The sequence below is a fragment of the Homalodisca vitripennis genome, chromosome 1 (assembly GCF_021130785.1).
Source record: "Homalodisca vitripennis isolate AUS2020 chromosome 1, UT_GWSS_2.1, whole genome shotgun sequence".
NCBI classification, from domain to species: domain Eukaryota; kingdom Metazoa; phylum Arthropoda; class Insecta; order Hemiptera; family Cicadellidae; genus Homalodisca; species Homalodisca vitripennis.
Window position 1 is genome coordinate 86340077 of NC_060207.1, and position 25403 is coordinate 86365479.

Here is a 25403-nt window from a genome sequence, read left to right on the forward strand (position 1 = left end):
TGCAAAAACTTTTTTGTTTGCACAAAGTGGTAGACACTCTTCTGAGCACTGTGGGGTAAATTTCTTCCATGTTCCTTTCTAGATGTTTTACAAGTCTTTCAGTCCTGGGATTGTTTTGGTAAACCTTTTCCTTCAAATACCCCAAATAAAAAATAATTATAGAGAGACAGGTCTAGCAAGCGTAGAGGTCAAAGTCATGTAAAATTATGTTAGACTAGAATAACTTATAGATGTGTGGAGCTAGTCTGAGCAATTATGACGCTTGAATGCTTAAGCAATCCTGCTTCTATCACTGGTAGATTACAGTAGAGACCCTCCTCACGCATCCTTATGTCCTCGCAGGCTGGACTTGGCAAGGCGGCTAAGTAAAGACGTGTTCAGATCCAAGAGCTCGAGTAATCTGAGTATCCGTCGGCTAAGCTCAGATATAAATATGGCTGCGGGCAGATTCCTAGACTGTCACAGCTCTCAAGCTATCGGCCGCCGCCTCAGCCGTGACACCAACCTCAGCCCTCCCGACATCAACTCACGCAGAGCCAGTCATCTATCCATCAGTCGCAAACCTTCCTCTCAGCTTCTCGGCCCATCGGATGTAGACAGCTCCTCGGACCTTTCAGTGCCACCCAGGAGTCCCAACCCGGTCATTCCACAGACAAGCTCGGTAAGTTGTACTGTATCATGGTTACAAGTCATCCTCCCAGGTTCTCAGCGTGTCAGATCTGGACATCTCTTCAGATCAGTGCCATTTAGTTGTTCCTTCCTGCAGTAAAATACACAAATTCAGTTAATTGCATGAATACTTTCTCATATTATAACTTTTAGTATTTCGGAAAAAGTGTTTATTGTTTAAATGTTTAGGAAAGCAGTAACTATTGTAAACCACATAAAAATAGTCCGATGACATTTGAGGCAATGATGTCATATCGCTGCTAATTACTGAGTGTTCCCGTTATGAAATTTTTCTGGTAATTTACTATCTGATTCATTTAAGTGTAGTCTGCAAAACAGATAAATGAAATCAAGTATACTTATATTTGTTTAAGGTGACAGCTGATGATATTTGTTTATTGCAACAAATTTTGAGGCGAATCGGTTATTTTCCATACACGTAAAACTGGCAACAATGTAGTAATTTAGAGTGGGGATACAGACACACCAGTTACTATCGACTATTTTCGTGTGGGTTGCTTTAGTGATACTTTTATTGATTTAATTCTAATTTCTATTTGGTTAGTACTATCAACCAATTAAACATATTTAAGTAAGTTCTTCAACAGAAAAGTTTAAACTAAAATTTTAAGATGCAAGACTGGTTCAGAAAATTAATTTTTATCCTGGCAAAAAATGTCTGTAAATATGAATTATGACATAAAACTTCAATACAATCGGAAATTGTTCTCTAATTTTTTGTTTACCAATATTCTGAAAGTGTTTAAAATGGTAGCTGACAGATACATTATCATAGATGATAATAACTTAAATATTAGTAATTAATAATATATTCTTTGTATATGTTTACTGAGCTGTTAGTAAACAAACATTATACATACAGTTAACTTTAACAATGTTCTTGTGCAGATAGTGTATATTTAACAATAAAAGAGGATTATAATGTTTTCAATTAAATATATAATACGATAATTCATAGTGTTAAATTTAACTTTATATTTTAATGGGGTGTTTATATTGTAATAATGTTCATGCTCAAAAGGTGTTATTTATTACTAAAATTAAGATTCATGAAACCCCAAAAATATTGTTTTAAGCTAACAGTCAATTGAACACAAGCAAATAAATGTAAAGTAGAAGTTTACAAGGAGGCTAAAGTTACATTGACTTGATAATACTATATTGTGTATTTTAATAACGAAATGATAAATATGAAACATATCATATAAAATATTAAACCTTACTTCAAATCATAAAAAAACTAATATTTCTTAATACCATTAATAAACCTTCAGAAAGTGGTAATTAGAAGGGGAATACTTTATCAGCTAATCAGAGAAATAAATAGATCTCTATTGTATCAAGGATCAAGACCCTTTATTACTAAAATACAAATGCAAAATATTTGTACAGGCTACATAAAAATGTTGTTCAAAATATAGGTAAGCTATTCTAACTTAGATTTATAAAAATCGTCAACTTTGTAAAAACAACGTTGTACAAGAAAGGCCCTTAATCTAAACTAGCAATTATTGCAATATAAACTCTTAATATTAATACCTAGGCAGTATTAATAACATACCTAGTTACATTTAAAATTATGTAAGTTTTCCTGGCGTATGTTAAACATTGAAAACTTTAAATACATGGAAGAGTCATAATACTATCTGAATGAATAATGGTTAGCAACTGATTCTGTATCTTACACATCACTTGAACAGCCTTTTTCTGCAAGGTGATTATGGCTTGAGAGTGTGTACTCTTGCCCCCAAACAATTGCACCATAATCAAGGGTATCAGATGACAATGTATATAGCTCCAATAAATTGAAAATAGTATGTGCATTGATGCGGTTTTACTTAGTCTCCTAATCATTAAAATCCCTCTGGTTTGCTTTGGTATTACAGATTCTACCTGGTACTACCATTTTAAGTAGGACTGTACGATAATCCCTAGGAACTTAACAGTTTGTACAGCATTATTAGTACAGCGAGAAACAACAAGATCTTGGAGAGAATATTTATTTGGACTACACCAGTCACTAACTAAACTGACTTTAGCTGTGATGACGTTATCATCTAAATAATGACTGGTCGTACATTTAAACATCATCACATAACTAACTTATCTTGTAACACTTAACTTATATTGTCTTGTAAAGTAAAATATAAAACATTCACATACATGCTAAAAAGTAATGGTTCCAGAATAGATCCATGAAGTACACACTAACTTACGAACACTAGACTACTCGTTTTTATAATACACAAGTTGAGATATATCTGTAATATTATGTCGTCAACTCTATGTTTGTTGTTCGGTTTCAGTTACGACTGTTGCAGACACTGCCCAGGTCTCCTGACTGCTCCTCCACCTCGAGGTTCCGTTATGTCGACATCAAGTCACCATCCTTCAAGACCAAACTCTCTCGGTTCAAGGAACCTTCAGATGATGTAAATCCAAAGGTGATCATCCACCATGACAACAAGGAGACTACTGTTCCAAACAATACTCAAGACAATGGAACGGAACACTTGATCGAGATCGTCATCCCTCCCGGAGAAAAGAAGCCCGTACCGAAAGAGAGGTTGAAGCCTCCTGGAGAGATGCAGACATCAAGTAGTCTCACCGGCCTAAGTGTCCTTGAACAGATCTCTACCCTAGCAGAAAGCCAGACTTTACCTCTCCCTCCACCCAAACCGAAAATCGTCTCGTACCTGCCAAAGAAACATCGAAAGCTCAGCACTGACACTGGTCATAGACGTGTAAATGGTAAATCACACAGTATTCTAATTTTATAATTTGTAGATGATTAAATCTAGCAAAATCATTTATATTTAAACGTTATTTTTTCAAACTTACACTTATTTTAACTTACATATCAACAACTGTAAGTGTGATCTTATGGTTGACTTTTGAGAATGTTTACTTGTTCAGGCTATTGAAATTCGGTTTCTAAAAAATCCTACTTGGGACAGAGGAAAACAATTAATTATGTACTAAGTATAAAAGTTTAGTTGGTAAACAATTACATTTTACACACTGTTCATTTTACTCCTCAATTTTTAGATCGTTCAGAGACGATGGCTCAAAAATATAGGTAAATCTTGCTTCCTTTAAAAACTTAGAGATGATTAAAATTCTGCTCATTCTTTCCAGTCCACTGAATATTTTATAAAAAATTAAGAAACGTTTAATGGATTCCAAATTTTTAGCACAGCGTTAACCAAAAATATGTACATGCGGATTAAAGTTTTTAGGCATGATGGTTGTACTCGTTTTCATCCATCCTACTTCAACGGCTAACTCCTATAGATTTGGGTGAATCTTTACAAAAAAGATAAGATAGTTTAGTTTAGATAAATCATGTTATGTTTTGTTAGGTTAGGTTTACTACAGTTAAGAAACAGCACTTTGTTTACCATCCTTTGCTCAGCAATTTCCTTCTTACTTGGTATTCTCATTCACATCTTTCACTCCAAGAGATATTCAGTTATCATTAACTGAGTTGACAGGAGCATTTAATAGATATTAAGAATCAAACATTTATTTGGTCGTGTACGTTTTAAACATTCTTATTAGCCTAAATTCACCGTAATTTTCTGAAAATTAAAAATGTATGTACCTATAAATTTAGTATTTTATAGTTTTTTACTTCTTGATACTGTTAATGTTAAAAGTTTATTGTTGTATGTATGACTTGGTGCACATAATGCACTTCTCCGAACTATTAAAAAGTGATTTTCCTTCGTCTTTCCCAGTTCATTGTCCAATTTTGAATTTATTCATATTGTTTATTCCATCGAGATTTTTCTTAATTATCTTTTATCATATTTCAGATAATTTTAACCTAGAAGGCATCGCTTTAAAACATTAACTTGTTATTGTTGATCTTATTGTTTTCGATGTTAGGGAACTATAGTATCTCTCTTATTCCTCCTGTCATCCACCTCTTCTTTCATTATATCTATAAAATAATAAATATTTATTGTGTGACCACTTCCCAAAATAAATTAATATTATACAATTTCAAAACGAGCAACTTACCCAGGACTTATATTGTCTTTGTCTTTATGTCCACTATTTTGTATATTTAATTATATTAGAGTTTAATAAATATTTATAATGGATAAGAACAAATTTATTAACCGGAATTGAGTTTGTATTATTTTTATATTGTAACTTTAAGTAAATATATATTTAATAATGCATTTATTACTGTGTTTGTCAGTCTTGGAAGTATATTACACTGTTTTAATTTATAGTTAAGTATATATGTATTAATTTTTTCTACTTGAAGAGTTTTTATTATTTATATAAATAAATCAAATAATAAGTTTTTGTTATAAATTGAGAATAATGTAATTTTATTAACTTAAAGTGGTTGTGCCTAGCTTGAGACTTATTGTAAGGCAAGAGCCCTTGGACTTCAATCCAAATATTCTAGTTCTGAGTAAATGGAATAAATAAAAAAATTTTGTTTTTTCTAGAAGTTAGTAAAAACAATGCAACTTATTTTATTTGTATTGCTCATAAGAGTTTCATACCCTATACATGTTACACATACATACATGCCCACGCCGCACTGAACACATGATCACCCCAACCATTGACTTCTGCCGACTCACTACAGTAGGATAATTCAGTAGTCTTATAGATCCTTAACTGTCCTGCTACATAATAGATCTTCTAATAACGCATTAAAATTTTGCCTTATCGTTACATTTAATGATGGTCTTATCTATTATTCTTGATGTTTGTTGAGTCCCCGAAATATACTCTTTGAACATATTAATGAGTAATACTATTTATAGAATAAATTAATTCCATACGGTAATAGTTTTTGTACTTTTTAAGGAATGTTCATCTGAAAAGCATTTTGATTACATTTTGTCATACACTTGTGAGAAAGTAACATGTTACATTAGTTGCAATTCTTGTACACTGAATAAAATTTGAAGTTTTAACACTGATGCAGTCTATTATGTGATTAGGAAAAACTAGAAAACGAGCCAGTTCTGACTCTATACTGCGGGCAGAAGACGTGAAGCCTGATGTGAAGACCGTAGTGGAGAACTGCGAGGTGTTCTCTCCCAGCGGCTCGAGTGCCGACATTTGTGGCACTGAGACCTCAGGTCTGAGTCGACTGTCCCGAGCTGAACTGCTGACTCTCTCACAGATCCCAGAGCAGGAGCTGAAGCGGCAACTCCTGGCGGCCATCCAGGACCGGGACCCCACCTGAGGCCTGCCGACATCTCTGCTGTGTTCCGAGCTTGGCCGCTCCAGTGGTTCCCCCTGGCCGGTCCGATGTTAGTCTATCTTTAGATAGCTACAAGTGTCAATGAGGACATAGGAGTCTAGCTCCTTTATTTTGCCATTAGGTACTTTTAAATCACGATATACTGAAGTTTTAAAGTCAAAAAGGACTTCTTATCTTGTACCTGTTGAATGTATAGTTATTTTTGTGTCCAGGTTTAAGAACAGAAGATGCTTTATTACATTATTTTTCATGTTATGTTTCGGATATGTTGAGATCCGATGGTAAGCAATACTTTGACCCTGTAGTGAAAAATATTTAAACCAACTGTTTGAATAGGTAGTAGCAAAATTGATATATAACAAAAATCTTTTGAAACTAAAAATCTAGAAAATTTCTGAAGTAATAAAGAAAAAATCCAACTGATTTTGCATCCTTACCAATCAAAACTTTAAATACTTTCTTCAATTGGTGAAGTGTCATTATTTGATTTTTAATGTTTCATGATCAATATGTTCTTTAAGGTTTTAATTCAGGGTTGTTGTATTGTGTCTTTTACATAGTTTATTATTCAAAGATAAGATTGTCAACAGACTTCAATAAAAAATCAGCTCAATACTGCACAAGTACACTTATTTTGGCCTCTGCCTTCTTTATTATATTACTATGAATAATTACATTATTCTTCAAAGATGGTCTTGTAGTAATTGGCGATGAATAAAAATGTATACTTGATCAGTTTAAGGCATTTTACCAATCTCAAAGATAAGTTTCTTCTTTGCGAGCATAACCTAACATTTTACTGATCAAGTTGAGTTATATTTACATTTGTTACAATACTAACAATACCATATAACTTAATTATCTTAATAATGATCTGTGTCATAAGTTGGACTGTAATACTGAGGAAAGAATATAATATATATTAATATATTTCAACTATTACCCTTGGAACATGTTTATCACTTGCCGTCTTAGGAATTTACCAAATAATTAGTTGGTTTAAATTTTTTCAGCAGGCAAAACTGTTATTAAGACATATGTAGTCTCTTATTAATATTTTATTGAAAGCTTAATTCGTAATATAATCAGAGTTCATATTGAATGAAAAGAACTAATTTTAGCAATTTCAAAATATTTTTACAGATTGTCTCGCAAATCGTTGTATTATAATATATAAACATATTACATATAATTAGGGACTGTAGAACTCCGTACTACACTAGTGAGACAATTACGATGCAACTCCAATGCATGTATATTTTCTACAGTATGAAGTGACTTTGTAGACCTAGCTGCCTTGCAATTTGTCATAGTTTTCTCATATTGTCAGTTGTCACTGTCTATTTTTATTTTTAGAAGTTAAATTTTTGTTGTAGCTTAATTAGTACAAATGCTCCATTTTATAAGGGTCACTTTTATTAAATATGATTTTAAAGTGGAGTTATTTAATTTCACTTTTTACATAACAGTGTTTATGTTATGAAGCAAATAATATTATTTTCCAACTCTGTATTTACTAATAATGTTCGAATAAGAATGACAGGACAGTGGTCATGATAAGTCAATTAAACATTTAAGTACAACTAAATATTTTGCAATTTGTTTAGTAACTTATTTTTCAAATTGAGTGGTTTTAGATAAGAATATTCTGCTTTGAACACTATAATTACAATTATAATAATCAGTATTCCCAACTTTTCTTAGTCTACATAAAAACATTCATTCCATATAAAAATATTTGGGTGGAAATTCCATGTAAGTAATTGCTCTATGATCTGAATGAATGATTCTTTTTTCCTTAATTTTTCACCAGGGGAGTTTTATATGAAAATCAGCTTACAAAATATACTGGAAGATGCTACGGGATTTAAATTATAGATATCTTGTCTCGAATGGTTCAGTCTAGCTACCTTACATAATGAAATTCAATATCTCACTAAGATATGTCACCAATGCACCTAAAATACTAATATTTCTCTATCATTTAGAAATTTATTACAATTAAAAATTATAACATCTCAAATAAATTCCTGAAATGTTCTTAAAGTGTTTGGGAATGATAGTAGAAAAGATGCTTATTTACAAAACTCAATCTATTAAAAATAATAGCATAATAGCTGCAAAAGTTTGACAAAGGGTGAATTTTCAAAATTAAAATTTGCAGGTATATTTGAATAGTGTTTCAAACTATCTATTTCTGTAGCCAAACTGAATACAAATCCTAGAGAGGGTATTTTAGTTTTCGAAAATGAAAATGGTAAGATTTTTTTCTCTGGTAACTGCAACTTTAGGTTGTCTAACAGATTTGTAACAGCTGTTGATTTCCCAATTTGTATTTAAGTTATTTTACAGAAATAATTGTTTGAACTAGACAAACTTTACTTCAGAAGACACTTAACCTATAAAGTTTTCAGATTACCTACATGTGTGTGTTTTTTTTTTTACTTTTACTCTGCTTTGATAGCTTTTCAAGTTTACTCTGCCCATCATCAAATTCAGGGAAAGAGGGAAAGTCAGTACTATTAAGAAAGACAAAGCTGATAAAAATAGTCGCAAACAAGAATGGAACAACTGTGCTCTATAATCCAGGTCTGAAGTCTGACGCCTTAAATTCTGAGTTCACTGGCTCTCAAAAATTAAAATTTGTGAACTTTAAATCTGATCCCATAATTCAACTTGCTAAGAGAAAGAAAGTGATTTTGATACATAAAGCAAAATGATTCTGAAAAATTGATTGAATCAAGCTTTATTACTTGATAATAAATATAGAATAAAACCTTTATAGGAGTCGATACCAATCCTCTTAGTCACAAAATTCTTTGCTACTGGCTTTATGAAGTTCCTCTGTCTCTCTTGAAAGCAACTGACTGGAACAAAAACACAAAATATATGTATAATTACATGCTGATATAGGAAGGGAACAAGTTCGCAGAGCTGCTGATGGTGAGGAGGTTACTGGTGAATGTGCCACACCTTGTACAATCCAGTAAAGCTCTCAACACAGATCATCAGCAGTCAGCTCTCTGGCTGGCTACACTGGCATATGCCATGATCTATACAGTACATAACAAAATTAGTAAATTATGCAGTGTGAGTAAAAGAAGTCAAGTACAGACAGATTTATTAAATCTATGAAGTGAACTCAAAGTGTCCACTACCGGCCTAGATTAAAATACATAGGTATATGTTCTTCTGGATTAAAAAAAACAATAAATAAGAGTTTCTTAACTCTGTTAAATCCAAATATGACAAATCGTTCATCAATTACATGTTTTGGAGATGATACTTCATCACCATTCTGCAGTAAAATAGCCAATGGTTTGGTTTCAATGTTAAAATTATGAAACACAATACAAAGTAACAAAAAAGAGTTCTACAGTTCACACTGACATGTTAAAACTATGAAGACTTCAATTTATATGAAACAGCATACTGCAACATGCGTGCTGTGCATTAGTTAAAAGACCATTAGTGTATCGAAAGACTGAAAACCATTACAAAAATATTATTATTTGAAGTCATTTGTGGTGTTAAATCACCATATTACTTCATATTTATTTCGTCTATTTCACTCTGATTAACTGTATGTAATAAAATATTCTCTAATTAGATTATTAATTTTAATAAAGTGATCCTATAAAATGCAGTTATGTTAAATCATTTAAACCTATTTTAAGAAACACAGTTAAAATTTTATTCCATACTTTTAAGGTGCTATGAGACCAAGATTAGCTTGGGAAGACTATAAATGTGTTAAATCTTGAAAATTTTATGCACTTGTAGATTTTAGATAATAGAATGTACCCATTACTTATTTAAGATAATACATTGTATATATTTAGATAGATTAGGAAGATTTTAGTACTGATTTTCAAATCCGAGCACTAAAGTGCTGTTGAGTTAATTGGCAGATTAACCTGCAATCTGACTTATGGATTATCAGTTGAGGTGACATTTTAAATTTATGTAATTCATCGAAACCATTACATAAATTTTTTACATAGTAAGTGTAACTCTTAAAAAATAAGACATTATCAATGATGGTTAGCTTTTATTTTAGTAAATATTTGTCGTTAAAAATTGAAAGCCCTTTAATCAATCTTACAATCTCAAATAAGATTGCATTTTAAGCAGATTTACCTTAAATCTCATGTCTTTTCAAAACACATCACTCACAAATCATTGATTAATATTCAATAATTGAATTATTGAATTAAACTCCTACTCATATATTCATTCAAATGTGTTCAATAAAAAGGGATAATTTATTAATATCTTAATTGTATTGGTCTTGTTAACATTATTGTATGGATACATTAATACTTATAGTAAATTCATTTGATACATACAAGAAAATTATTTTGTTTTGGTTAAACTTTCAGGTAATCCTAAAAATTGAAATAATTTCAATCTTTTCTAACCATAACTTATTGAGATTATTTCTGTAAGCTTTACCATAGGTGCAGATTGTGTCAATATGAAAAGAATGAAACATGTTTTTCAATACTTAAAACTTGTTTTAATCACAGTTGTCCATTAGGATATTATATTTTTCAAATAGATCAAACTAATAACATATTTGTTTTTGGATGGTAAAAAACTAATTTAAAATTACAGATAGATTTGGGTTTAGTTGCAAGTGCTATATTTTCCAAGAACAACAAAATTGTATAGACAAAACTGTTTTCATCTTCAATTGGTATGCGTTCAATATTAGGGGCTATCCCTAAATTAAGTAATGATCTATGGGGAGGGGGTGTTTCGACACAGCAAAACATAATATTAAACCTCTACAATTGATTGCTTGAATCGTTTACAAAATCTGCCTGGTTTCTTCAGAGATTTTAAAGTTAGTATTATATTCGCCCATCCACCCTTTTAAAAGCAAATTTTAGTGTTACATAATTAATGGACCCCTTTTCTACTTAACATTATTTAGTCGTTAATAGTCACCAATCAACAATAGGATGGGTGAAGCGGTTTTCACGTTTTCTATAGAGAAGATTTCTAAGTAGTATCTGAAACTTTAATTTTTAGTCCATGTTTTTTTTTAACAAAAAGTAAGCATTTGGACTAATTTTGTGACGCCTATGAGATTCAGCTTACTAACATGCAATTTGCATATCAATATATTGTATTGGAGCTCAAAGTGAACTATGTGACAATAGAGTGCATAAACAAGCAGAAATAGAGAGATTTTTGGTCAAAACATTTCACTAATAGTGCAAATTGGTTGTAGATTGGGTTATTTTAAAAAATCTGTTTAACCTTATTCTAGATATGTTATGTCAGAATTCAAATCTTAGCTATCTCTAAATCAGCCAGGTCAATCTTCTCTTCTGATATTTTTATCAACTCAGCACCAACATTTCCATTAGTTATTTATTCTATTAATATTGTGGTGATATGGACATCAATGTTAATGAGTTGAAACATCCCACCATTAGAATATATGAATTCTTGCATGATAATGACGATAATCTTCGGAAGGTGGAAGCAGTTTTCATAGATTTTGATAGACCAGAAGACTACTAATGTAATAAGGGATTAATTTTATTATTTTGTAAAAATAATTGTCTAGTGAATATCTGTTAAAGTTTAATTTCTCCGAATTTTAAAATGGAAAGTGTAATTTAAAAGCAATTACTGTGTTTACATTTTCTTAGTCTACCTCCAGAAATTATTTTGTTATATTACTAAACAAGTCTTGAGTATCTTTCTGAGGTTACCATTGTATTGATGTATTATGATAAATCATTTTGCCTAACTAAGATATCAAGCTTATTTTACTTTGTTTAATACAGATGATTTTCTCTATCTTTCCCTCTCTCTGTCTCTCTAGAAATTTAAACTGTGCTTCCATTATTTACTTCGCTGATGCCCTCCTCAAAACAAATTTCATAATCACCTGGACATATTATAGCAGAACATGGTTTCATTATATGTCACTTATGTCAATTGTAAGACAAAATTAAATGAAATAGCCAGACTACGTGGAGAGTTATGGCTTAAAAACACTTAACACTTAATATTCTACAAGATGTGTAAGGAGTGCACAGCACTTTTTTAAATGTTGGATGGATAATCAAATAAATATAATAAAAAGTACAAGTTCTAAAGTAGATACTAGTAGTACGCCCTTTCCTGCACAAAGTATCATATTGTTTTTCTGATTCTATTGATGAATACGAGAATAGTCCTTCTGACTAGTAGTGTTAACATAATTTGCATCCTAATGCAACTAAAAAAGTGAAGTGATAAAGAAAATCTTGCTGTAATTCATATTATTATTGTTGTAATTATGTTTATGGAGGTTTTTCCATGGTATTTTAAGCTTACTTCCATGTTAAATGCACAGTTTGTACCAAAGTTATAGCACAACTTTTCCATGAGCTCCTTGGAGGAGATAGAAGAATTACTACCATTGGAGAATTGGTGCCACTACAATGCTGAGGGATACTTGCACATGATTAAGTCTATTAGAGAGTAGTATTTGAGTTGAACCTTTAACCTCATACAGTTATATTTGCAGCTCATCCTGTTGTATGGTGGCTTTTTTCTTCTTTGGAAGAGGACTTCTTGCGTGTTTGGTGTTAGTAGGTTTAGTTAAATATGTATATGAAATTGATAAGATTTCGAGTGTGATAATCAGAGAAATGTTTCTGTGTTTGTCATGCACATTTGTTTCTTAAAGTGTCCATGATACACCCAAAAGGTTTTGAGTTGTGAGTAGAGTGTTTGTGCCGAACTTAAGCAACTTTAGATGTCTTAAAAGAAACTTTTCCACTCAGATGTTAACTTACTTATAAAATTATGTTTCTTGAAGACATCCATCTGTATTTGTTTGAATAAAGCCAAAATACTTGAAAATTGCTAATCTAATTTTTGTTTGTTATACAATAGGTCAAATATGTACATTTTTTTATTCAACAATAATCAGAATTCAAGCATCATGATCAGAAGAATTACATAGAGAATAATGTCATATTGACGCCAGTTTTCTAAAAATGTGCATTTATGATCCATATAGACAATGCTCTCATTTATCATCTCAAGGTTCCCAAATCATCCTATTTGTTTCATTTACTTCAGTCATTTTTTCTCAATTCATACATAGCTTTAGTGAGACTTCAACACATTTTATGTTAAGGTTTATACGAAGATCATAACTGTTATGATTAAATTCATTACTGAAGGATTAACAAATAAAATTTATCATAAAAGCTTTCACACTGTATATCTAATTAAATATTCTCTGTAATGATAAAGTTGAATTTTAAATGTTAAATTTATTACTTCAACACAGGTTGTGTTCTTGTGATGACATGGTATCAGACAATATCACTAGTTTTTAAGAGTAATTCTCACATGACAAATATTTTCTAGCTCAAAATAATTCAGACAAGTTACTGTTATTCCAATTTCGCTATACATCATGACATGATACTTTTACAGATTGTGTTTCGTGTAATCTACCAGTAGACAAAAACAATATTTTTTGTGCATTTTTGGAATCTTTACTTTTATGTTTAAAAAAACAGTGCCCATCTACAACCCAATCTCATATACTGTATTCTTTACTAACTGCTATTTTAGTAATATTTTTGTTTGTTTTTAATTTGTTAGGAATTGGACACCATTATAACTGTAATTAATAGAAGATTGGATAAGTTTACTCCAGTAATGGTATCTAAATGTTGTTAAGCCATGACTGTATCTGCATGACGATAAGAGTGAACCCTAATATTACTTGTTAAGGTTCCTCCTGATAAACAATTGACTGAGTTTAATCTCCCATAATTTATCTGTCTCGGGATGGATGTCATTGTAATAAGTTATATTCATTGTATCATGGTCATGTTTTAATACAAGCTCAGTGAGGTCTGAATAAAATGGAGACACAATTAGTAACATAATTCCAGAAACTAGAATGTTCAAAATGGTCTTGATCCTTTATAATACCTTTTGAAATTTAGTTAAATAAAGTTTACGTTTTAATAGATTTTATACTGTAAACTAACATATTCAACACTACTGCCCAGACATTCACTCAAGCCCCCCTGTCCATTTAACCATAAGAAGTACATAATAAAAATAATAAGGGTATCAGCATTATTGTCAAAAATATTATACAAGCACAAAGATCGTGTTGTAAATATTGTAAAATAGTTCTGTACATAATAGAAATTTTCATTTTTATTATTCAATTAGTTGAATATTGTAAAAGCTATATTGTTGATTCTAAATTGAATAAACAAATTATGTTATAAAAATTATGTTACTATATGAAAAAGTATTACTTTATTGAACCCATACCTTTTCTGTACATGTTAATTCGGTTTTGTCTAATGTTTATTGTAAATATGGAATGTCATATGACTATGAAGGTTTGACAATTTTCATCTCCTTATGTTCGGAAATATTGAGTATGTGTTGTGATCTCTTGCATCCTTGTCTTCCTTAGTCATGAGTCTAACACATTACAGAGAAACAGAGGCAGAATGCCGGGCTGGTCCCAACCCTCTGTGCTTGTATTTTGGGGTGCATGCATACAAGGTGCTACCTGAACCTACAGCCGCTATTCCTATTTACTAATACTATAAATTCCTTAACATGTCATTAAGTCTATTGAATATTTATTCCAACTGCCACAAAAAATATTCTTATTATTTGGAACATTCATTTCTTGTTCATTGATTTTATCATTTTCTGATAAACATCATAAGTAAACAAATATAAGTAAGGATTATAACTCTCAAATTACACTGGAGCTAACATGTATTGCTGTATAGAGTAAAGGTAAACGGACAAACTTGTAGAATAGAACCTTCAGGTATCAAGTATTTTGGTTCCTTGGTTCCATAAATCCTTTCAAACAGCTTTTAAAAGTTATAACCATTTACACTTTTGAAAAATTTATAGTTTTTATATTCAAGCAAAACTATTCAAGCAAATAGCGACTACTAGTAATGGAGCTGTGCTATGGCCAAAACTGTAAAATCATCCCTCATATTCCCTCAGAGTATAGCATATGTTCTGGCTTTGTGTGTGACAGTTTGTAGATTCAAGCTTTACAATATTATACTGTGTTTAAAAGAATTAAGGTTTCAAATTGATTCCCTCTTTATGCCCAAAAAGTGCATAAAACAAAATAGTATTATTACCTGTTGAACAAGTTCGCAAAATATATGAGACTGAGTACTACTGGGCAACCGCTGATCCCATTCCAAAATGCAGAGCAGTCTTGTATTAACTTGTACCGATTTACTTCTCTTAGTTGGTTGCGGCTGGTAAATCATTAAATTGGGCTACATAATATTTGAGACTGAAATAGAAGGCTGAAGTGATACAAAACTATTAGACTAGATAGAATGTTGAGGTGATGGAAATGAACACGAATATAAAACATGAACATTACTTCTACCCAGTGACTAACATTTCATATGTAGTAATAGTCTGCTACCTTAAGTTCTAGTGAATGAAACTCAACTCAACCTCATGGGTGGACTCTGCAAGCCTCTGATCCAGGATTGTGTCATTTACGTTCTAATAAACTGTCTCCTAGTTGATATGTGGAACAAGAGATGGTGACATTCGGTTGTCCAATGCTGATCCAATCACCATGATATTGCGTTCATGAGATACAGAATTGTCACCGAACTCATGGTGAACAGGTCAAATTTCATTATGTTTTGTGTCACATGGTAGCTAAAACATCATCTACTACTGGTTAGAATGAGGCACGAATCGGCTGATTGCATATTAACTGTTTTAAAAACCTCTTTGTATGTCCCCATTTTAAAATGTATGTAACTTGACCATTCAATGTACTGGTATCATATAGGTGACATGGCTCAATCTTTCCTATTTAACTAGATATTCGTACTTAGCTCCTTTAAGACTCTTTATGTTTTATTACATGTTACATATTGAGAAGTAATCATTAAAAACTTATTTGAAACACGGTTATCTAAAATTTTAGAAAATTATCAAAAATATCAAATCCTTACATAGTTGAGGTTGCTTTTTTGTTTATAAGATTTAAAACACAAACATATAGTAAAAAGAAAAATCCCCTTTGACATAGAATTTGTATCCAAAAATGCTTTTGTTTTATGAAAATATTTATATAATATGGTAAAAACAATTTGAACAGATTTTTCACAAATTATACTATAATTCATTTAAGGATGGATAAAATTAACTTAAAATAAACAATATTTTTAAAACTACAGCTTTACCCATAAACCTCATTAGTCTAGGAGCTAATATCCAATTTGCATTTTAAAAGCTATTGACCTACTTTCTACTTTTTTTTAATTGATAGATTAATTTTCCTTTACAAAGAAGTTTATCGTTAGCCATGTTACTTTTGGTTGGCGTTAGAAGATATCAAAGGGTTCAAAATATGAAATTATATATTCCGTAGATTTTTACCAAATTTAGCAGGAAAGTATAGTTGGTAAACCAAGGTATTTAACTATTTAGATTCAACATAATCAACTTATTCTTGTCTATGTATAAATGAAGTTTTATGTAAAATGTATTCTACAGACAAAATCTTTCTCGAGATATCTTATGGTTATTTAGGCAACATTCATTACTATGTCACTTATAAAAAGCCATAATATGATTGTACTTTTTGTTTGGTAATTAATTTATTCCATGATTTACTTATTGCTATTACGGTTACTTGTAAGACCAATGTAAATATGTTTGCGAAAGATTTGCTAAATCCCAAGGAATGACATTTACCATCATTTAACTCGATATTGCCTATACAGAAATGAATGCATCATGCAAAATTTCAAGCATAAAAGTCAGTTCTTTCTCAAGATATGAAGCAAACAAACAAGCAGACAGAAATAAAATTTATCCAGCGCCTCGAGTGATAGGCTTTATTTGCTAATGCTCATCCAATTAAAGGGACATTAGAAAGTCTTCCTCAACTATTACTCCCTTCAACTTAAAGCTCACGGCTTATAGAACCAGATTTGTCTTTAAGGGCTTTATAATATGCAATAGACATCTTATTGATTTTGTTGTATGGACTAATGTTGCTTGTCTGCTCTGGAGACATTTCAAACCATTGAGAACTCAACTAATATATTACATAAGACGGGAGTTGAAATTATGTGAATCGTTTAATTAACCCTGAGTGCATGACTCACTCAGTTGGAGTTATATTATTATCGTTTTGAGATGTTTTAAAATTCAAATTATCCATAAAAAATGGCTTTTACTGATTTAAAAGAGCTAATTATCCATCTTATAAGATACAACCAATTTTGTTCAGTTGCAAATACAGCACACTAGCACACTCGGCTGGTTATCTTTATGTTTTTTTTTATGATTTGTAATAAAGAGTAAATAATTTATCCATACAAATTTGAAAGTGATTGGCAGAACCCATCACTGATTGAATCACTTATAGCTAACTCTAGTCTATAATTCATACAGTATCAAGGAACAATGTTTAGAAAATTATTTACTATAGCTTTTCTTCAACACCAAACTTTTCCCAACATAACACTAGCACTATTACTAACACATATCAAGCTAGATCACGATTACTGGCTCCCAGCACTCCTGCCATTCCCAGTAAATCCATTCACAAAAATACTTTTTAAGTGCCATCTCAAAAACCTGAACAGATGTCTTTTGCGCAAATGGAATCGTGGAGGAAATTCCAGGTTCCACAAGCAGTAACAGCAAAAGGTTTGTTAAAGACTGCCCATACTGTGATGAGGAATTCACAGAGTAGAAGAGTCAGAGCTAGTTTTCTATGAGCTTCTCACAGTTACATATTCAAAGTCGCACGCAAAGCATCTCCGGACTCTTCTACTTAAAAGTTTATTTGCATAGAACACATAATGTCGTACATTATAGTTAAAAATTGAAGAGACGACACGTTTTTTTAAACTATCAATGAGGTTATTTGCTACAGTCTTTCATTTGATCAGATAGTTCATCAAAATCGAGGAATAAAAATTGTGGGGCTTCTCTTTACAGACTTTTACTTATTACATATATTATCAACATGCTTTAGTTTAAAAGACTTGTTTCGACTATCAAAGTAAGAACTTACCAGTAACATTTAAACTTGATTTAAAATTGCTTGATTTGTTGATAGATGTCAAGTAACTACACCAATATCTTTATATACATATACAGCGTAGTTTAAAAGCTCTGCGTTTGACAAGCTTTCAAATTTTACAACCAAATTTGGAACAATCCAAACAAGAAAACGTATTTTGTTTTCCCGTATTTCTTAGATGCAAAATTTTGAGATGACGATTCATCCTGAGGTTGAGAGTCATCAACAAGACACTAGAAATTGGTAAAATTTTAGATAAATATTTTCGTCACTAGAAGTGAAGGTTGTGCTGGCGCTAAACACATTCAATCACTATTTCTTGGTTTGTTTAGGCAAAGAATTCGCTAATACTTGAAACAACGGAATTGTAATGTAGTATAATATGAAGTTAAATATAATCGTACACAACGGCGTGGCGTTCCGGCACTGATACACTCCTTCCCCAGACTATATAGAGGAATTTAATACATTGTCAATGTCAGGTGACACAGATGATGGAACTTACGATTGATGCCAGTAGTACATATCTATTTCATCTGTAAGTACCGTACAGGTAGCGGAGTAGAATTTGTTATGCCTTTTCTACTCCTGGTAGAAGGTTTTGCAACTTTTTTAATCTTTATTTTAAGATTCAGTGAAGAGCAACATGCGAGACACTCATTAGTTTCTAGTACATGTAACAGAAACCAACTTTAAAAGAAACAAAACAGAAGTACTTGTGCTGTAACTTAGTAATCAACAGTACGCTTTATCTTTAAGTGCGAGGCGGTTTTACGTCTATCTAACGTGACGCCGCACCGGAAAAATGTCTTTGTCGTAACTTAGTAGTGCCCCAACGGTGGAGAGCCACCAAAATGGCCTATAAGTTTTCCTTTAACACTATAATCATAAATTCTCAGTACAATTTGAAGAAGGATGTCTACTCTATTATCATTTAAGAACGACATTAACCAAGTATGTATATCATAAAGTATTTTTACTGCATCATTTAAATTACGATACACTATCAAAATGGATAAATATAGTACCTTTTCTGACTAGGTTTTAATTTGCTTAAAATTAAGTTGTGAAAAACCAATGTGGGAACGCCGCCTCCTCTCCCCGTTCGGCACCACTGGTCCTTGCCCAGAAGTTTTGTAATATTTAAAAGTTTTACTATTTTTTGTTATATGATATTGACTTTACAGTACTGAACTACGTATTTAATAATGATATGTATATTTCATAGAACATAAAATATACATTAAGATTTGTTCACATATCTGTGCGCAGACACTGCAGTCAGAACGACACGAACATATGATTTCTTGCAAAATGTAGTCTGCCTCTGCACCTGATTTGTCTTCTTTCTTCCAAGTGTAGGTCGTTTTGTGGTTAAAATGCAGGCGAACATTCTTAGTCGGATTACTACTTCAATTAAAGTAAGTATGCTACCAAAATTGCTTTTTGTGATTCAGAAAAAGTTATAAAGTAAGAATTGCCTTTAATTGTCCAGTTTCCTTAATTGATTCCTCAACGTAATAGTTTTTACAGGGATATGAGGCCATGTTACTATAGGTCACATAAAACAACAAAATTGCATATTGTATATGTAAACACATACTAGAAAACAATTAATAAATGCATTACGCTTTGATATTATGCTAATCCATACTTTATTTGTTAGCCCATCCACTTATTGCTATCCAAACGAATTTAAAGTTGTTAGGCAGTTTCATGGATTTAATACAATAGTTTAACGTACAGTTTTTAAAATAATTATACTAAAACAAAATGCACCATCTGTGCTTTATCTTAGCAGTTAGTTTAAATAATCAAATGATAGGCTTTGATAACAAGTGTCACTAAATAATCAATATCTAGGCTAGGTCTATATTATCATTCTTGGCGAACTTAAATAATCCATTATATTAAGCGGCGTGATATCAAATTTGTATTAAATCAATTATTAATTAATATTGGGATTTAAAAAATAGATGGCTGCAGTGTAATAAGCAGCCTCCATGACAATCAAATCAGGGAACCAAATTATCACTTGGAAATACTTAAACTATTTAATACAAAAACATTCTAATTATAGTGATTTACAATTATTGTTAACTTTTTAAAATATATTTAATACAATTTTGTTCAAAATTAATTAAAACAAAGAGTCATTTGTACGATTCAGTAATGGCCACAAGTACAATTGTGATGAATATGCGTTATTTGTGTTATATAGCTTTATTTGTTACATTTAATGGCTTCAGTATAATAAGCAGCCACTAACACAATTGGATGATGATTATCGATTTTAAGTATCGATACTATTGAATACAACATTTGACCTATAGATATTCATAATTAATCATTGCCAGCTTTCTTTATTTTTAGACTAGAGTGTTGTCATTACGAAGCTGTAACTTGTGACACCATTAGGCTACCAGCTGTTGCTAGTGACGTCATTACCAGCTGTTTTTATTTCGTTTATATATGAGAAGGCTAGTGACAACGACAAGAACAATGGAAAATATTGACTCAAAATGTTTTTATAAACACTGAGCAATGTTTTAAATGGCTGCAAGAAAAGGAGCTAGGCCTAGTTCCTTAAATCTGCCGTATCCTGTTTGTAGTGAGGAGATGAAAACTAGAATTAAAGGTGGAAATCAAATAGTGTTTTACTAAAAGACAAGTCAGAATAAACTTGACGTTGCAAAAACGCACTTGAGAAGACGTTTTTGAACATTCTAAATTTAGTACTATGCCAAAAATCATTTACTGTTTTAGTTTAAATCATTACCTGCAGAAATACCATTTCAGATTGGCTAAAGTAATCGTAAGTATTACGCTGCTCAAACAGACTTTAAATAAAGTTTAGTTAAATTTTATGTAATCGGTAACAAATACATTTCTTTTCCATATAAAAATATAGCTTTTCTATTTTAACATTTTTAAAGCCTAAAACGTAATTTAGCTCAACATAATTGTTCACATTAATTTTTAACATTAAAAACTAGCCAAACCATACTGTTCTTTGAAATATCTATTACATTATTTGTTCCGACATTTTACTTTCATTCTTTAGATCGTCATGAATATCGGTGATTCCGTATCATTCAATATTCATCATCTTATTTTGTTGGTAGCCGCTTATTATACTGCAGCCCATTAATAAATAAACATAGCCTAGGTAGTTTTTAGTCATTATCAAATTATTATTTTTTTAAAATTTAAAAACAGCTAAATTATCTGTAATATTTGCAATACATGTTAATGAAATTTAGTTGGACATTAAGTTTCCTGTAGTTTAGATCATCATAAATATGGCTGATTCGATTGTGGTGGTGGCCGCTCCATATACTCCAGCAAAATTCATGTACAAAAATCCAAAAAAGTTACAATGCAAAACAAATAAAATTATTTTGAATTTTCTTTCATTTTTTAGTAGTTTCTTTTACAATGTTTGCAAACAGAAAGGTTTTCACTTTACATATGTACTAGCTTCAGTTTTGTTTTCCAAACTGGGCTGCAAGAATTTAGACAAGAATTAATATCTTTGTGCTCTCCAAGAAAATTCAACTGCTTGATTAGGTCATTTGGCCTAATAACTGTGGTATGAGATAGATGAAATTTGGATTGCAGTATGATAAGTGGCCACCATGACAATCAAATTATCAATTATTGGAAATACCTAAATTATTGAATAAAAAGACAAGCTAATTATAGATAGTTCCAGATTTTTTTAACATATCACAAAACAATTTTCTTTTAAATCAATAAATCAAATAAAGTAAAATCATTTATGTGGTCTTTAAAGTAATGGCTGCAAGTACGTCAATGAACATATGTTATTTGTGCCTCAAGCTGTCAGATATGTTCATCCTTCAAAATACCTATTAGTAAAATACCTATAATGTAATTCTATTCGATATTGTGGATTTTGTATTCTTCTGTAGTTTAGATAATCAGAAATATTGATGATTCGATTGTCATGGTGGCTGCTCATTATACTGCTGCCAAAATTTTCAATATGGTTTTAAATATAAGTGATTCCAACCATAATGGGAAAGATTGTAACTACAGTACGTTTCCCACAATCTATCACATTTGCTTTTCTTTGCTTTGCATGCTTTAAAATATGTTGTTCGCCAGATATGTTGTTTTACCATGTAACATTGATTATGAAAATTTTAATAAATCCAAACAAATATATATATATATATAGTTTTATATACATATATATATATATATATATATATATAGTTTTTGTTCGGATTTATTCAAATTTTCATAATCAATGTTATGTGGTAAAACAACATCTGTTTTTATCTCAAAATTATGTTTACCTAATGACAGTCAATACTATTATCAATTGATACCCAGTAGGGATCACGTCTGGTGGGCTTATACCTTGGTTTGAACCTACAACTGGGCACACCAAAAACCAATGTGTCACTTAAATCTGTTCAACCTTATGGATGTCCAGGAGCGCCACATCAGTAACAGCAAATGTCGAGATTCTGGGGTGCAATGGTAATTCGATAGGTCTTAACTACTGCGGAAGATAAATGTTGGAGTTGGTAAGGTTCGTTCCCTAAGTTGCATAGGTTATTGCTAGTCTTGACATAAGGGTGTGTCACTCCCTGCCTGCTTCGACTGGAGACGCTGGTTCAAAGCTGGCCTCCCCTTCTTCAGAGGGGACATGACTTTCAGAATAGTGCCCTAATTATTCCTCATAGATCTTGATAGGAGGCGGCCCCTATCTCTTAACCTTACCCATCCTCAATTAATACCTCCATTAATAATTTTTTAACCACAAATTGCAAAATTGCCAAGCAAAAGTAAACTAGTCTATGTTTAACACCTAGATCACTCTGTGGTTATATTAAAGAAGTAATGTTAAGTAGGCTAACAGTACATAATTTTCAAGAAACATGTTTCAAAACTTGACTTTTTGCTCCTTATTTTGGTTTAAATTATGAGTATACCAATCCAGGTATAATTCTTGCTTTTTAAACTTTGTTCAAATGTGCCCATGTACAAAGTTTAAGATTAAATTGTTATTTGATTGTTATTAAAAGTTGTTACTTACAAATATATAGGCATTCTAACCATATTCGTTATATTTACCAGATATAATGAAGAAGACTGCCAACAGGTTATATTAATTAGGTGAAACTCTCACAACATTTCAAAATTAAAATTTAGTATTTCTCTAAATTTCAGACAAGGAACAATGTTATTGAAGGGAAACAGTGGTAAGTATTCAGATACCATACAATAACATTAAAGTCCAAAAAATATCAACCAGCTATAATAATAGTGGGAATTGAAATATATTCAAATTTACCCATAGTCCAATGTCTCCCCTTCTCCCCTATCTGGTTAAGTCAATGAATATATTTTGTTGTGCTAGCCAGCAGCATGCCTGCAGCGGGCCCAGGCAGTTCCGCCCTTGCTGCTCTCAGCTCTGCCACACCGTCTCTACTCATCAAACCTGGAGGCGGACATTGTCGTCATCGGCTCTGGTCCTGGAGGCTATGTCGCTGCTATCAAGGCAGCTCAGCTAGGGATGAAAGTGAGTGAATTTTCTTTAATCATTCAAATTTACACTAATATAATATAAAACGTTAATTGAAAGACATTCTGCAACGTTATCCCGGAGAAATTGACTGATCTAATGTTTGAAAGGCAAATTAACATTTTAAATTACAATCCAAGTAATTTTTTTCAAATTCTTCTGGTAAATGATATTATACACATTGTAGGGGTGTATTTTAGTTTTTCAAACTGATTGAGAATGTTAAGTTTCATTTAGTTTTTAAACTTTTTGGAAAGATCGACTCATAAAATATTTAACTCATATGTATGTTTTACCAATAATGGGGTAGCAGGGAAACCCCAGTAATCAACTGACAGTTTTAAAGTCCTCTTGTTTGTGAGTTTATAGAGTAACAAAATTTCAAGGTTTCATAATCTTTTATTTAATGAGGCTGAAGAGAATAAGAAACAAACTTAAATTGAAATAGGTGTAGAAACATAATTAGTACAATATACTAACATTTAATATTATGAAAGTTATCGTTAACTCCATAACTCTAAACGTCATTTAAAATAGTTCACCAATTCAAACAACTCATTCAATCTTCAAGACCTTTAAGAAAATAGTCAAATTTAACGTACTATTTATGCTACCCACTTTTGTGCACTTAAACAGTGCTAGCATATGAATTAATTTGATTATATAAGCAGTTTGCTGATAATTCATTAGCTTATAATCAGTAGCCTATTGTTATCATTTGAACCTCAGTGTGACCTTGGGGCTATTCCTACGATGAAGCTTTTATCTTGAATATTGAAAACAAAGAGTTTTCGAACCTGAGAATTAAATTTTGTTAAATTATTAAAGGATTTTTCAAATGTTTAACAGGAATGTATGGAATTTTGTCAATTATCATGAACTAATGTTACCCTATCTTAATAGTTAACTTTCTAAAAATAAGTTTTAATGACTCATTGGAAATATTAAGACTGATATATTGTTATATATGTAAAGTCATACATATTATTGTTTGAAATATTAGCTTGAATGTATATATGAACTATAAAGACTTAATAAGTGTTATTCTTGTCAATATCATAAGGAAACAATCCAAGCATAATCTTTTCACAATCTTGTTCTGGATACTACTACACTCCTAATTTACTTGCTTTATCAAACGTAGTGTATTTTAAAGTTATAGAGATGTTTTGACAACTTTATTTATTGTTTCAACTACAAAAGTTATATACTGGCATTATTTAGTTATGAATTTTAAATTATCTTGGTATCTTTTGGAACTCATTATGATTAAGTGAAGATGTGTTAAATATGTACAACTAAGAATTGTTCAGATGAATGTGAATTATCAATGTAACTATGAATATAAATATTTTAATAAATAATCTGATTATTGTTGAACTATATTGTGTAATGTTAAGATAGTTCCCCAAAAACATTACATTTATCTTGTTAATTAATTTGTAAATATTTTAAATTTTAAACCTACACCAACACAGTTTGTAAACAATTGTCAATAAATACATATATTTTAGAGAGATTATCATTACAATAAATAGTGTACTGTCAACAAGTTGTATTTCTAAGTTAACTAGTTGAAGTTGAGGCTTATCTTGAGCTTGTAGTGCAACATTTGTTTTTTCCCAAACTTAGGGCATAAATAGACCATAAATTTAAAATAAAAAATATAATTATATTTTTCAAGCCAATTTTTAAATGTAAAAAGCTGTATAGAATAAACCCTTTAGTGTTTTTTCATAGTGTTGGAAACTATGATTTTGTTTAAGTGGATACAATTCTTTGTTATAGAGACAATAATATTACAAAATTATTAAATT

General features: G+C 31.0%; 2 protein-coding genes and 1 long non-coding RNA gene across 5 annotated transcripts in view; 2 read left to right on the forward strand and 1 right to left on the reverse strand.

Annotated features, from left to right (window-relative positions):
* LOC124365971 overlaps positions 1-14216 on the forward strand; it is a 117188-nt gene extending 102972 nt beyond the window's left edge. For 2 of the 3 annotated variants that reach the window (XM_046822131.1, XM_046822140.1), the window contains exons 14-16: positions 343-661; positions 2997-3441; positions 5664-14216. In XM_046822131.1, coding sequence (XP_046678087.1) covers positions 343-661; positions 2997-3441; positions 5664-5911 — 1012 coding nt within the window. In that variant the 3' untranslated portion in view covers positions 5912-14216. The remainder of the gene's footprint in view (positions 1-342; positions 662-2996; positions 3442-5663) is intronic. The other variant, XM_046822149.1, reaches the window with a different exon arrangement.
* LOC124365989 lies at positions 624-18452 on the reverse strand. The gene is made up of 3 exons (XR_006922770.1): positions 18018-18452; positions 8707-8796; positions 624-760 (listed from the first exon to the last, which is right to left on the reverse strand). It is a non-coding gene; the product is annotated as an uncharacterized LOC124365989 (long non-coding RNA).
* An 841-nt stretch (positions 18453-19293) lies between these two features.
* LOC124365994 (dihydrolipoyl dehydrogenase, mitochondrial) overlaps positions 19294-25403 on the forward strand; it is a 43344-nt gene continuing 37234 nt past the window's right edge. The window contains exons 1-2 of the mRNA XM_046822169.1: positions 19294-19447; positions 23422-23583. Coding sequence (XP_046678125.1) covers positions 19406-19447; positions 23422-23583 — 204 coding nt within the window. The 5' untranslated portion in view covers positions 19294-19405. The remainder of the gene's footprint in view (positions 19448-23421; positions 23584-25403) is intronic.